At 41.8% G+C, this 16290-nt stretch overlaps 2 protein-coding genes across 2 annotated transcripts in view; both read right to left on the reverse strand.

Annotated features, from left to right (window-relative positions):
- The window catches only part of Bmerb1 (bMERB domain containing 1), a 127334-nt gene that overhangs the window by 74954 nt on the left and 36090 nt on the right, over positions 1–16290 (reverse strand). The window lies entirely within an intron of this gene.
- On the reverse strand, positions 10184–10660 carry LOC118589233 (60S ribosomal protein L23a-like). The gene has a single exon (XM_036196347.1). The coding sequence runs from the start codon at positions 10658–10660 to the stop codon at positions 10184–10186; it is 477 nt and encodes a 158-aa protein (XP_036052240.1).

Here is a 16290-nt window from a genome sequence, read left to right on the forward strand (position 1 = left end):
GCTAGGGAGTGGGAAGTCCAGGGCCTCATATGTGCTAGACAAATGTTTTACAACATTTAAATAAAATGTTTTTAAAAACATTTAAAAAATTTAAAAATGGCTGGGCGGTGGTGGCGCACTCCTTTAATCCCAGCACTCAGGAGGCACAGCCAGGTGGATCTCTGAGTTCGAGGCCAGCCTGATCTACAGAGACAGTCACCAAAACTACACAGAGAAACCCTGTCTCGAAAACAAACAAACAAACAAAAATAATAATTTAAAAATGTATGTGTGTGAATATGCATACACATATGTGGATGCCCATGAAGGCCAGAAGAGGGCACTGAATTTCCTGTTGCTGGAGTTATAGGCAATTATGAACCACTCAACATAGGTACTGGGAACTGAACTCCAGTCCTCTGCAAGAGCAGCAAGCACTCTGATCCACCTCTCCAGCCCAGTCCATCATCTTCTTTAGGAAAAATGTAGCAACCCAATTAAACTCTAGTCCCTAAACTCACATTTCCAAAGGAACATCTTCCTGACCTTGACCCAAGAGAGAGTCTTATGTACCAGGAAATAGATACATATCCAAGCCCAAGTACAAAAGCTCTGGTGGCAGTTCCCCGGTAGTTGTCATCAGCTGTCCATGTGAACCCATTTCAGTCCTCAGGCACTCTGTCTCAGGGTGGGCTGAGAGGCTCTTCTCTCTCTGATGTTAATAGAATGAGAAGCAAGCAGCCAGATGCTTTTTAATGAATCATTCTTTCCCAGGGAGGTGAAGTAACTGCTTTAAATTTTGAAGCTCCTGGCTGCTTTATCCCTGAGGCCTGTCTTGAGAAGGAGGATGAAGCTGGGGCCCAAGAAAAAGCATACTGCTCTACACTGAAGCATCCACAATGTGTTCTTTGACTCAGTTACCTGTGAGGAGAGCACAGCAGCTATGGAGCCAGAATGCCTTCGTACCCTTCCAGAAGTGTTATTCTCCATCTCAGCCTCAAGCACATTTTTCAACTCTGAGTTTCTAGTTTCTCAGCCTCATCTGACCTCTCCAAGAACATCAAGGTAATCTGAGGTGCTATGGTTCGCATAGTGTCCCTTGAAGCCTCATGTGTTAAAGACTTGGCTCCCAGAAGGGCGCTATCAGGAGATGGTGGGACCTGAAAAGGTGGGGCTCAGGCCTGGAGCTGTGAATGGGCATCCAGTCCTTCCTCTTCTCTTCTCTACTTCCTACCAGAGAGCTGAAGGCCACAAGCCCAAGGCAGTGACCACACACTGAATCTCCAAAACGGAGCTAAAATAAATCTTTTAGTGTGTGTTTGTGAGTATATGTGTACATGTGTGTGTTTGTGTGTGTATGTGTATGTATATGAACACATATATACATGGAAGCCAGAGAACAATCTCAGGTGTTGTTCCTCGGGAGTAAGTTAGGCTGACTAGCCAGAGAGTCCCAGTGACTGTTCTGTCTCCACCTGCCTAATGCTGGAATTATAATCCTACAATATATTCTTACATGCCTTTTTATGTTTGTGCTTTGGGATCCAAACCTAGGTCCTCATGTTTGCACAACAAACACTTTACTGAGCCATTTCCTCAGGCCCCATTTTTTTCTCTTTATAAGTTGCTTTGTCTCATACATTCATTACATTAACAGAACACTGACTGGCATAGTCAGCAGTGTTACTCAGACACTGGGGCTTCAGGAGACTGACTTGGACCCCAGTCCTAGCTCTGATTCTTTCTAACTGCTGACCTTGAACAGACAATATGACCTGCTTGCTAAGACTCAGTGTCCTTACTGAACTCAGTCTGGTATCTATCTGCTTTTTTTTTTTTTTTTTTTTTTTTTGGTTGCATGACACCTTGGGGCTATTTATCACACAAGCTCCAACTTGTTCTGAACATTCTTCCCAGAACAAAGATTTATCACCATGTAAAATGTTCCTGAGACTTTCTGGCAGACAGAAACTGCAGCTCCCAAGTAGGATTTTCAAAAGGTTTTCTGTGAATGACGTATGTGTACCAGAGGGCTGGCACTCCAAATGAGGTGATGGTCGAGTCCTGGCAGACTACTGGATCACACGTAAAGCCATTTTGCATTACTCAATGTCCTCTCCTCAACACTTCCAGATGACTTTCGGTGAGTCACTGGGCTGTTGTGACACAGTTCTCCTAGGCCTAAGCCTAAGTAGAAGGGCTCAGATTAGTTCCTGAGACCTGTTAGGACCAATGAAGTGAATATCTAAGAGAGCTGTTCCGAGACTGAGGATGTGGCTTAGTTGGTAGAGTGCTCATCTACCATGCACAAAGTCCTGGGTTTGATTCTCAGCATAAACCAGACATGATAACACGTGCCATGACCTAAGGCTTGAGGAAGTGAAGGGAGAAGGATCAGATGTTCAAGGTCATCTTTGACTACATAACAAGTTTGAGGCCAGCCTGGACTACCTGAGATTCCATCTCAAAATACAAAACAAATAAAATAAAAACAGAGAGCATGTTATTCTGGCTGTTGAGTTAAAACTGTGGAACAAATAACCCTATAATAACAGGATAATTGGCTGAATAGGATGACATAAACAACTAATGCTTTACAGCATGATGGTTTATTCTATTATTCATGGGTTTTTTCAATTTCCTTTATGAAACCAGACAATTATAAATACATCCTGAGCTGTGAACCACAAATTGTCACCATGACTCCCCAACTTCCAATTTGAAAATCAAGTCAAGAATTAGCAGAGGGCTCTGGCCATGCAAGGATGGTTAGAAAACCAACTGGTACCTCAGAAAAAGATGCTCAGTGGGGCTACAGTGAGAATCTGGGGAGAAAGTGATTAGGACTGTCAAAAGTCAGACTTCAGGTTTTAAAAACTGCTCAGCCTGGAAGGCATGTTGCTGGTTGAATTCTCACAGCCTGGAAACCTGCCATGAAGGTAAACCATGTGGATGACAGGGTTTTCGTTCAAAAGGTTCCAGACCATGGGAATAGTGTGGGAATTGGGAAGAGGCTCTGAAAAAGGGTTAGCCATTTCTTTTGGGGGGGGGGGGGCATGGACGACTTCATTGCTCCTGCTTCCTGTGCTTCTGTGCAGAGAGTGAGGTGTTGCCATGGGTACTGTTCTCACACACAGTGTCATTAGACAGATAAATGAATGCAGGCTGATCCCCAGGGAGCCAGAGCATCTCTAGACACAAACTCTAGCATCATTGTGACTATAAAAACTGGGTCTGGAGCCCTGGTCTATGTCCCAGTGAAGACGATGTTGAGTGTCTTGCTTGGTAATTCATGAAGTGGCCACCTGCCACTGTGTGTGGGGGGGGTGGTCACTGTCTCAATCTAACAGAGCATAGAGAGAAAGATATTGAATCTAAATGATAAGGTCATTTCCAGTGAAAATAGGGTCAGGAGGGCAAGGAGATGGCTTAGTCAGTAAAATGTTTGCCACACAAGTGTGAGGACACAACTTGGAGCCCCAGAAACTCCTTAAGAAATGCTGGGTGTGGTAGCACACACTTGTTTGTGTTCACAGGTGGAGGCAGCCAGCCAAGCTAGCCAGGTCATGAGTCCTGGACCCTGTTCTCAAAATAAAAAATGAGGAAGGACACCTGAATTTGACCTCTGACATTCATGTGCACCTGTGCATGCACACGTGAATGTGCACACACATACCAAAACAAAGGACTACCACCCCCTTAAAAACAAATAGGGCTGGAATGACAGGTACCTGGGTCAAACTAAGGTGGTTAGTTACATTTGGGGAAAGATAGAAAAGTCTAGACTCTGGGAGTGAGTGAAATATGCTGCCCACAATACCCCAATGCTAGGAAACTCCAGCATGAGTCATGGAGAGCCCACGTCAGAAACAGCTATTTTGAGTCCAGCTGGAAAGTTCTGCTCCCACCAATGTATAAAGCAGGCATGGTGGTGCATGCCTGGAATCTCAGCACTCCCACTAATGTATAAACCACAGTGGTGCATGCCTGGAACCTCAGTGCTCTGAAAGAGGAGGAAGAGAACCAGAAGTTCAAGTTATCTTTGGCTACATAGCAAGTGTAGGACTACATGAGACTACGTCTCAGAAAAAGGAGAAGAGGAGGAGAAGGGAGGAGACAGTTTCTGCTAAAGCTGGGTCTGGAAGCTATGGCCTGGTGGCTAGTCCAACCCACCACCTGCCTCTCTTTGTTCAGCCTATGAGTCACAATGGTTTTTACATTCCCAAATGGTTGAGGGGGAAAAACAGATCACTATGTGAAAATGGCACAAAATTCTGACTTTGGTGCCCATAAAGAAAATATCATTGGAATGGGGCCATGCACAGTTGTCATGTACTGTCTCCATGGCTATTCTGTGCTACAACAGAGCAGAGTATCTAGGTGGGGACCATATGGCCCTCTGAGGCAAAAATATTTACTATCAACCCTTGAAGAAAAGGCTCCTCTCCTAAGTGAGCCAGTGACTGTGTTATGTGTTTGAAGACATTTAGCAAAAACTGAATAGGTGATAGGTCAGTCAATAAAATGACCTGACTTCAAACCCCAGAACACAACTGAAGAAGCCAGGGACGATAGTAAGTGCTCATCATGCAGCACTGGGAAGACAGACCCTGGGGTCCACTGGCTAGCCAGTCTAACTGAATTAGTGAGCTCCAGGCCAACGAAATCATAATATCAGAAAGGGTAGCAACAGAGGAAGACACCCGAGGTTGACCTCTGGCTTCCAAATGTACAGATACTCACAAACACACATGCACACAAACACACATGCACACAACATGCACAAACACACAAGCACACACATGTACACACACAGGCACACACATCTCTAACTTGTTTCTTATAAACCAAGGCATTCAGGATTTTAAAAATCCACTTATACTGTGCTGGGAAACTTAATGAAACATTTGATATTTCTTGCCAGGTGGGCAAGATTGCTAATATTTTATATAAGCCTGCTTATTGATGCTTTTAAAGTTATAAAGCAGAAGTGCCATCTAGAATTTAAATAGTAATCCCCAGGGCAACAACAATGGTATATTCAATTTCATAATGGTCACTTAGCCCCATTTTTACGATGTTACAAACTACATCACCTGTATTTTGTATAATCTTATATTGTAAGCCATAATTGAAATGAATCTGACAGAAATAAGTCACTACTTTTAATTAAATTTTTGGTGTGTGTGTGTGTGTGTGTGTGTGTGTGTGTGTGTGTGTGTGTAATATATGCCATAGGGATACATATCAATACATATCTATGAGAATAACTTTTGTAGAGCGATTTTCCCTCTCACTTTTATGTGGGTCTTGGGGATTGAACTTGGGTTGTTTGTGAGACAAATGCTTCCACCCTCTGACATCCCACCAGTCCTGTAGTCGCTGAGACTTTTCTAGCCTTTGCCACGCATCAGAAAGCATCATCAGCACTTTCTGTTTATCAGTACCTTTAACAACCTGACCTTTTTCTCAAGCAGTTCCTATTACTAGACCCATTTTGCAGAAGAAAAAACTAAAATAGATTCAGGTGAATTGCTTTTTGTAAGGTCTCAGAGCTGGTGAATGCTGGAACCAAGACTCACATTGTTGCATTATGACCTAGAAACTAGACTATACTATGGGGTAGATAATCTCAACTCTAGGGGTTTCTCTAGTCTAAATTGTAATTGGTAGCATGATCCAACACATCCTTTTGCAGTTTTCTGCTCATTTTGGTTTGAGCAGTACTCAGTATTGAACCCAGGCTCTGTGTATGCCTGGAGTGATGACTGTCAACTTGACAGGATCTAGACTCACCTAGGAGACAAACCTCTGGGTATGTCTGTAAGAGAGTCCCCCCCCCCCTCCCACTGAGCTATGAAAGTTCCTCCACCGCCCCCCCCCCAAGGTGCCTGGAATACTGATTAAGCCTTTCATACTTAAATCCTTAGGACACACACATTGCTCAGTGAAAAGCAAAACAACCCAGCCATTTTCATATTAACTGAATCATCCACATGGGCCTATCATATGATAGCTTTGCTGGGTTTATTTCCTTGGCTGGACATGAACTAGGCCAGCTCCCATGGCTTGCAGATGGATGGATTAGTTAAAATTCCTAGAATGGTGCTCAGGGCAAGCTGGGGCAACAAATGAGCTCTGGGTTCCACTTTGGTTTCTCTTATTCTTACTTGTTCACTTCCTTTATTTTCTTTCTGAAAAGAAAACAAATATCTCCTCTGTTTCCTTCCAATGACTCAGCTGCAAGTGTTGTCTTCCACTCAAAAGGGAGCTTGGAGAGATGGTGTCTCACAGCCAATTACAGAAATGACCAGAGTGGTTCCAAGCGCTGATGAAGAGTTTCCTAAGCACCATCTCTCAAAGTGGAGGTAGATCTAAGATATTTCTCTGATGGAATTAGAAAAGTGGATGGGAAACAAAGAGGCTTGGCTTCCTGGAGTGCATAGAGAGAGGGGAGGGATATGGATGGACTGAGATTTGAATGGGTGGTGGTATGCCCTTTTACAAAGGGGGAATGTGGGGGATTGAGTGGCTAGGTCATCAGAATACTCTAAGGGCAGCTCCGTAGCCCAGAAACCTATCTATCCTTTTAGCCCTCCATGCACACATTTCCTTTAGGAATAAGAGGTGACCCAGAATCTGACCAATAAGAACCAGCTGCTCCATGTTCTCTATCACAGTAACTGGTTCAGGCTGGAAAAATTAGCCAAGTGTAAGATAAGAGGCAAAGTCCAGACTTCTAATGAAATCAGCACCCCATCTCTCTCTCCCTCTGCTGTAGAGTATTATCCCCAAGTACAAAATCATCAGAGCAGCTGTAACTACTTGCAAAAGATCTTCAACGTTGGCCCTGTGGGTGTTCCCCTATGGAGGGAGGGGGAAGGGTCATTGGCCTCTTGCTTAAGATTCCAGTCACCCCTGCCAGCACCTCTCAGCCAGCTGTATGTAATTCTGCAATAAATACATGCACCCTCATTATCATTTTTGGAGGTGCTGGGGTGTATAGCCCCGCTGGAAGTTTAATTGAAGTGGGTTTGCTATATGTACATCTATGGGAATAAGACTAACAGCGCACCTGCTTTGGGGTCACCATGCTCCTAAGTGAGCACAATGAACTCTTTGGTTCCCTAAGATGGGCTTTGGTGATATCATCCACTGGTTTGTTAATGGTATATAGACATTTTGATAAACCAGCCTGTCTCCATATTAGGCTTGAAGGCCATCTTATAGAAAGACAAACTAGGCTCATTCCTGTTTATGATTAAATCTGCTTCTCCAGGATTGGGCTATGTTCCACCTGTGACTGTAAATACAAATGGCTCTGTATTGCCTGTTCCAGGAAATGGCAACTATGCCATTGTCTCAAAAAGTTGTTATAATCATCTTGCAACCCTACCTTTGTTTCAAAAGGTTGTTATGACTACCTTGTTATGACCACCTTGCATTCATGTCTTTGTTTCAGGAGGCCCTTATGACTAACTTGTTATGCTCATGTTCTGCTCTTATAACCCCACCTGTTTTACCCACCAAATGCCCCATTTGGAGACATCCTACCCCTGAGCTTTATAAAAACCTTGTCTTCCTCACATACAATGCTGACCTCTAGAACTCTGCCTTAGGGAGAGATAGCCTGCATACACAATTTTTTTAAAAATCTTGCTTTAATTAATTTGGCCATGATGGCTTGGGTTGGTGGTCTTTCTCCTCACATCTTTGGAATTAACATTTGGAGTTCCCCAGTGAGATCAAGACCCCAAACCAAATTCAGAAGATAAAACCTTCCCTTGGGAGAAATTCCAAAGCCCTGAAGCATACCTTCAGTTCTGAAGGAACAGCTGCATTAAGAAATGAAAGCATCAGAGGAGAGAGGTGGCTCAGCGGTTAAGAGCACTGACTGATGTTCTATTCCCAGGCCATCAGGTGTCTGATCATGCCAGGATGAAAAAGGGAAGAAAAAAAAATGAAAGCAGCAAGCACCAGTTTCCAGAGGCCACCTCTGATAAGTCATAGATACTTTCTGTGGCATTTGGTTCTGTTCTGATTCTGTAGGATCCTGATCTGGGGGCATGTGTGTGTGTGTTTGTCTATGAGATCCAACATTCCTCCATCAAGGGAAACAAGCAAGATGTCACATGCCCACCTGATTAACTTAAGAGTTAGGCCACAACTCTTTTTGTGACTTGCCTTGGAACTCTGGGGATGCCCTGGTGAGACTAGGAACCAATAAATTGGAGAGGCCTGGCACCTAAGCATCCATTAGCAGGGTTTCAATACCCAGGCTGCACAATAGAGCCCGGGAACCCTGAAGACATTCCGTGACACTGGGAGCCAAGAGATTGGATTGGCCCAACAAGGGATGCCAGGCATTACCAGGAGCTGAGTCAGAAACCAGAGAGGCCCAGCCTAACTGAACTGGGAAACCTTAGTGGGTTCCTAGTGCCTGGATTGTTCAGGGAGGCAATTGAGAAAATGTCGCTGTAGTCTAGGCACCAGTGTGTGGGTTCAAGCGGATCCATGGAAAGAAGATTCAGAGGCATCTTAAGAATGAATCTAGCCTTTCATGGCTGCAAGGGGGTCCATTCTCAAAGGACTGAAACACTTCCCCTTCACCTAGGGCATTTTTATTTACTCTCTAATTACAATTTAGCCAGTTAATTTCCATACCTTCAAAGCAACCTGAAAGGAGCTCCCAGCCATAAAATGCCAAGTGCAAATTCCTTGATTTCTCAGGTACCACAGTTTTCTAAGTTTACTGAACCAAGTTTTGCATGGGCCTTTGATCCTTGGGAGACTCTCTGATCCTTGACTCTCAGACAAGATTCACATAGGGCAGTGAGTGAAAAAAAAAAAAAAAGGTATAAGAAAAACAAAAGGTGTCAGTTAAACAAAGGATGGATTAGGGCTGGTGCTATGCTCTGGAGCCAGGCCAGGTATGGCTCAGCAGGAATGTGCCACAAGAAAAAGCTTCCTATTTGTTAAAAATCTTGTTTGATCAAACTGGTAAATCCCTGAATGACAGCAATTGCTGCTGACATTGTCCCTGTTACATGGGTTTCCTTTTCTTTTTTTTTTGGGGGGGGGGTTCCTTTTTTTTGTCGTCCCCATTCCTCCTAAGTGTTTCTGTGCCCCAGTTAATCCCCTCCAGTTACAGGCTGACCTGGGAGCCAGACCGAGCTCCTGCTGTGGCTGCTTTGATAACCAAATCTCAAAATTTCTTTCTGGTCACTGAATTCAGTTTAACAGGGATTCAAATGTCTTTGGGGCATGGGTAATGTTGAAATACTGTTTTATGCTTTTCTGCTGTATTGAAAAGCTGGCCCTGGACTTGGGAAGTTTCTGTCCTATGTCAGGTGAATCACCTGACTTTGCAGTAGGGGGAAAAAAGAGCAAGGCAAAGCAGCTAAAAAAAAAAAAAAAGAATATTGGTTTCATTTAACTGTCTAAAACAGTTAAGATGTAAATCTTATCTAAGATTTATAAAACCATTGTATGAATTTTCTATGCCTTGGAATTCATAAATTTACGGAATACAGTTAAAAATTTGTAAAATTTGACTTAAAACTTATAACACAGGGTTAATAATTAAAAAGCTACATAGGTAATCTTAAAACAAAGACCTAATCCTTCAATGTCTATAGTCTTCAAACTTATTAGCCTTGCTTTTTTAACTCCAGCAGTTCCACTTCTGGCTAACTGTTCTTGAAGGCTCAAGGCTACCCTGGAATCTCAAACACCCTGCACAGTGGCCAGCCAACTAACGTTAGAGCCACAATTATAAACTCCAAACACTAAACACAAGAAATGAGAATATTCTTGTCTTAGGATGCAGCCAAACGATGACCTATGCAGTCTGACAAAGCCTATAGGACATCTCCTTACCTGAGGACTGTTCAGCTAACCAAGAATGCACAGCTAACCTCCGTGACTTTGCTAACTTTGTTAAGCTTTAGCTATTTTGATAAACTGAGTCATACGAGAAACTGTGATATTGTGCAATGGTGTACTATAAAAGGACCAGAAAAGTAAAGCTGCCAGTCTCCCTATGGACTATATTTATGATTTGTACTAAAAGAATTTCATTTCAATATTTGCAATTTCTTAGGGCTAAACTTAACAGAGATAAAACTGTAGAATACTATTCTTTTTTTTTTTTTTTTTTTTTTATGGTGAAAAGTATATTTAGAATTATCCAGCTGGACTCAGTTTAGATGATCCCAATTTTGTTGGCAACATCCAGAGCATCATAGTCAGGAGCCAAGTGAACATGCGCCTTCTTCTCTCCATCGGACCTTATGAGGGTGTTGACTTTGGCCACATCAATGTCATAGAGTTTCTTCACAGCCTGTTTGATCTGGTGCTTGTTGGCCTTGACATCCACAGTGAACACAAGTGTGTTGTTGTCTTCTGTCTTCTTCATGGCTGACTCAGTGGTCAGGGGGAATTTGATGATGGCATAGTGGTCAAGCTTGTTTCTTCTGGGCTTGCTCTTTCGAGGATATTTGGGCTGCCTCCTGAGCCACAGGGTCTTGGGCTGCCAGAATGTGGGTGACGTTCGGATGTTCTTCTTTTTGTGGCTGTGGACGCCTTTCCGCACTGCCTTCTTGGCTTTCAAGGCCTTTGCTTTGGCTTTGGCTTTGGCTTTGGGAAGGGCAGGAGCTTCCTTCTTCGCTTTCAGCACCATCTTGGCGAAAAGCTAGAATTCTAACTAGCCTGTAACTAGCCAGGTAGTAGTGGCATATGCCTTTAATCCCAGCACTTGGGAGGCAGGTGAATCTCTGAGTTCAAGGCCAGCCTGGTCTACAGAGGGAGTTCCAGAACAGCCAGGATTGTTTTACAGAGAAACCCTGTCTCAAAACAAAACAAAACAAAACAACAAAATAAGGAGACATCAGGGACTTCCCGAGACTCAGAGTCCCCCAGCTCCTATCCGACCAGCATTCTCATCTGGACCAGTGTTCCCATCTGGCCCAGAGCTTCCATCTGGACCAGAGAGAGGATCCCTAAATCTGTCAACTCTCTCTGGACCAAGTACACTGATAAGACCAAGAACGAACACAAGAGGTGAAGGGCAGACGTCACAGCAGAAGTACATACAACAAAATAAAGAGCAATACAGCATCACCAGAACCTAGCCCGTCTCCAACAGCTAGACCTGAACATCACGGAATGGAAGAAGAAGAAGAAAACAACCTTATAAATAACATCATGAAGAGGCTAGAGCCTTATATAGAAGAAATTAAAAATAAAGTAGAGGAACAGACAAACAAAAAATGGGAAGAACACTATAAAAAACTAGAGGAAAGGACAATTAAAGCAGAAGAAAACAATAAATCCTTGATTGAAAATCATGAAAAAGCAAGGGAGACAATCCAAGACCTGAAGAGGGAAATAGAAAAAATGAAGAAGACACTAGCAGAAGGAATGTTGGAAATAGAAAATCTGAGTAAACAAACAGGAACTTCAGAGACAAGTATAACCAACAGAATGCAAGAGATGGAAGAGAGGATCTCTGGTGTTGAAGATACGGTAGAAGAAATAGATTCATCAGTCAAAGAAAACACTAAAACCAACAAAGTCATGACCCAAAATGTCCAAGAAATTTGGGACACCATGAAAAGACCAAACCTACAAATAATAGGGATAGAGGAAGGAGAAGAATACCAACTCAAAGGCACAGAAAATATATTTAACAAGATCATAGAAGAAAACTTTCCCAACTTAAAGATACAAGAAGCCTATAGAACACCAAACAGACTAGACCCCCAAAAAAAGTCCCATCGGCACATAATAATTAAACAACTAAACATACAGAATAAAGAAAGAATATTAAGGGCAGCAAAGGAAAAAGGCCAAGTGACTTATAAAGGCAAACCCATCAGAATAACACCCGATTTCTCGATGGAGACTTTGAAAGCCAGAAGGACCTAGACAGATATAATGCAGACAGTAAGAGACCATGGATGCCAGCCTAGACTAATATATCCAGCAAAACTTTCAATCATCATAGATGGAGTGAACAAGACCTTCCAAGACAAAACCAGATTTAAACAATACTTATCCACAAACCCAGCCCTACAGAAAGCACTAGAAGGAAAATTCCAACCTAAGGAAGGCAGATACACCCATGAAAACACAGGCAATAGATAACACCACAGCAGTAAACCCCAAAGAAGAGAAGTACACACACACTACCACCAAAAAATAAAAATAGCAACAGGAATGAACAATCACTGGTCATTAATATCCCTTAATATCAATGGACTTAATTCACCTATAAAAAGACACAGACTAACAGAATGGATACGAAAACAGGACCCATCTTTCTGCTGCATACAAGAAACACACCTCAAATTCAAAGACAGACACCTCTTAAGAATAAAAGGCTGGGAAAAGACTTTCCAATCAAATGGTCTTAAGAAGCAAGCTGGTGTAGCCATCCTAATATCCAGCAAAATAGACTTCAAACTAAAATCAATCAAAAGAGATGATGAAGGACATTACATACTCATCACAGGAAAGATCCACCAAGATGAAGTTTCAATTCAGAACATTTATGCCCCAAACACAAGGGCACTCACATATGTAAAAGAAACATTACTAAAGCTTAAATCACATATAAAACCCCACACATTAATAGTGGGAGACTTCAACACCTCACTTTCACCTCTGGACAGATTGACCAAATTGAAACTTAACAGAGACATAATGGACTTAACTGATGTTATGGCACAAATGGACTTAATTGATATCTACAGAACATTCCACCCAAACAAAAAAGAATATACCTTCTTCTCAGTGCCCCATGGAACCTTCTCTAAAATCAACCACATACTTGGCCACAAAGCAAATCTCAACAGATACAAAACAATTGAAATAACCCACTGTGTTCTATCAGACCACCATGGTTTAAAGTTAGATTTCAACAACAAAAAAAACTACAGAAATCCTACAATTTCATGGAAACTGAACAATGCTCAACTGAATCACCAATGGGTTAAGGAAGAAATAAAGAAAGAAATTAAAGACTTCCTAGAGATCAATGAAAATGAATACACCATACCCAAACTTATGGGATACTATGAAAGCAGTGCTAAGAGGGAAATTCATAGCACTGAATGCCCACATAAAGAAGCTGGAGAAATCTCACGCTAGTGACTTGACAGCACACCTAAAAGACCTTGAACAGGAAGAAGCAAAGTCTCCCAGGAGGAACAGACGCCAGGAAATTATCAAATTGAGAGCTGAAATCAATAAAATAGAAATAAAGAGAACAATACAAAGGATTAATGAAACAAAGAGTTGGTTCTTTGAGAAGAGCAACAAGATAGACAAGCCCTAAACTAACCAAAAGACAGAGGGAGAGCATCCAAATTAACAAAATCAGAAATGAAAAGGGGGACATAACAACAGACAATGAGGAAATCCAGAGAATCATCAGGTCTTACTTCAAAAACCTCTACTCCACAAAACTGGAAAATCTAAAGGAAATGGGTAATTTTCTGGATAGGTACCAAATACCTAAGTTAAATCAAGACCAGATAAACCATTTAAATAGTCCAATAACCCCTAAGGAAATAGAATCAGTCATTAAAAGTCTCCCAACCAAAAAAAGCCCTGGACCTGATGGTTTCACTGCAGAATTCTACCAGATCTTTAAAGAAGACTTAATACCAATACTCTTTAAATTGTTCCACACAATAGAAGAAGAAGGCATATTACCAAACTCCTTCTATGAGGCTACAATTACCCTGATTCCCAAACCAAACAAAGATGCAACAAAGAAAGAGAACTACAGACCAATCTCCCTCATGAACACTGATGCAAAAATACTCAATAAAATTCTGGCAAACTGACTCCAAAAACACATCAAAACAATTATCCACCATGATCAAGTAGGCTTCATCCCAGGGATGCAAGGGTGGTTCAACATACGAAAGTCTGTCAATGTAATACATCATATAAACAAACTCAAGGGGAAAAAAAAACACATGATCATCTCACTAGATGCAGAAAAGGCATTTGACAAAATCCAACACCCCTTCATAATAAAGGTCTTGGAGCGATCAGGAATACAGGGAACATACCTAAACATAATAAAGGCGATCTACAGCAAGCCAACAGCAAACATCAAATTAAATGGAGAGAAACTCAATGATTTTAGTGGTATTGCTTAAATCAGGAACAAGGCAAGGCTGTCCCCTCTCCCCATACTTATTCAATATAGTACTTGAAGTTCTAGCCAGAGCTATAAGACAACATAAAGAGATTAAGGGGATACAAATTGGAAAGGAAGAAGTCAAGCTCTCCTTATTTGTAGATGACATGTTAGTATACATGAGTGACCTCAAAAATTCAACCAAGGAACTGATACAGCTAATAAAAACCTTCAGCAACATTGCAGGATACAAGATCAACTCAAAAAAAATCAGAAGCCCTTCTATATACAGTAGACAAACAGGCTGAGAAGGAAATCAGAGATACATCACCCTTTACAATAGCCACAAATGTTATAAAATACCTTGGGGTTACTCTAACTAAGCATGTGAAGGACCTATATGACAAGAACTTTAAGACCCTGAAAAAAGAAATTGAAGAAGATGTCAGAAAATGGAAAGATCTCCCATGCTCATGGATAGGCAGGATTAGCATAGTAAAAATGGTGATCTTACCAAAAGCAATCTACAGATTCAACGCAATTCCCATCAAATTACCAACACAATTCTTCACAGATCTGGAAAGAATAATACTCAACTTCATATGGAAAAACAAAAAACCCAGGATAGCCAAAAGAATCCTGTACAATAAAACAACCTCTGGAGGCATCACAATTCCTGACCTCAAGCTCTACTATAGAGCTACTGTAATAAAAACAGCTTGGTACTGGCATAAAAACCGACATGAGGACCAATAGAATCAAATTGAAGACCCTGACATTAACCCGCACACCTATGAACATATAATTTTTGACAAAGAAGCCAAAAATGTACAATGGAAAAAAGAAAGCATCTTCAACAAATGGTGCTGGCATAACTGGGATGTCAATCTGTAGAAGGCTGCAAACAGATCCATATCTGTCACCGTGCACAAAACTTAAATCCAAGTGGATCAAAGACCTCAACATAAATCCAGCTACTCTGAACCTGATAGTAGAGAAAGTAGGAAGTACTCTTGAACGCATTGGCACCGGAGATCACTTTCTAAATATAACACCAGTAGCACAGACACTGAGAAAAACAATCAATCAATGGGACCTGTTGAAACTGAGAAGCTTTTGTAGAGCAAAGGACATGGTAAACAAGACAAAGCAACACCCTACAGAATGGAAAAAGGTCTTCACCAACCCCACATCTGACAGAGGGCTGATATCCAGAATATATAAAGAACTCAAGAAATTAGACATCAAAATGCCCAACAGTCCAATTAAGAAATGGGCTATAGAACTAAACAGAGAATTCTCCACAGAGGAAGTTCAAATGGCTGAAAGACATTTAAGGAATTGCTCAACATCCCTAATTATGCAGGAAATGCAAATCAAAATGACTCTGAGATACCACCTTACACCTGTCAGAACGGCTAAGATCAAAAGCACAGAAGACAGCTTATGCTGGAGAGGATGTGGAGCAAGGGGAACTCTCCTCAACTGCTGGTGGGAATGCAAGCTTGTACAGCCACTTTGGAAATCAATATGGCGCTTCTTTTGAAAATTGGGAATCCATCTCCCCCAAGACCCAGCTATAGCACTCTTAGGAATATACCCAAGGTATGCTCAATCATACCACAAGGGCATTTGCTCAGCTATGTTCGTGTCAGCTTTGTTTGTAATAGCCAGAACCTGGAAACAACCTAGATGCCCTTCAACTGAAGAATGGATAAAGAAAATATGGTACATAAACACAATGGAGTACTACTCAGCAGAGAAAAACAATGACATCATGAGGTTTGCAGGCAAATGGATGGATCTAGAAAAAATCATCCTGAGTGAGGTAACCCAGACTCAGAAGGACAAACACGGTATGAACTCACTCATAGGAGGATACTAGATGTAAAACAAAGATGACTAGACTGCTACACAACTCCAGGGAGGCTACCTAGAAAACGGGACCCTAGGAAAGACCCAAGGATCACCCAACGATAGAGAAATGGATGAGATCTACATGAACAACCTGGATGACAGTGGGAGTAATGAAGGGCAAGATTTGAGGGAAAGAAAGCTTAGGGGATCAGGAGATCCCAGCTGGATCAAGAACAGAAAGGGAGAATGAGGAATAACAGACCATGATAAATGAAGACCGCATGAGACCAGGAATAGGC

Source organism: Onychomys torridus, chromosome 8 (genome assembly GCF_903995425.1).
Source record: "Onychomys torridus chromosome 8, mOncTor1.1, whole genome shotgun sequence".
NCBI classification, from domain to species: Eukaryota; Metazoa; Chordata; class Mammalia; order Rodentia; family Cricetidae; genus Onychomys; species Onychomys torridus.

Bases quoted from the DNA above. Each gene is read 5' to 3' on its own strand.
- LOC118589233 (XM_036196347.1), bottom strand. From the start codon at position 10,660: ATGGTGCTGAAAGCGAAGAAGGAAGCTCCTGCCCTTCCCAAAGCCAAA.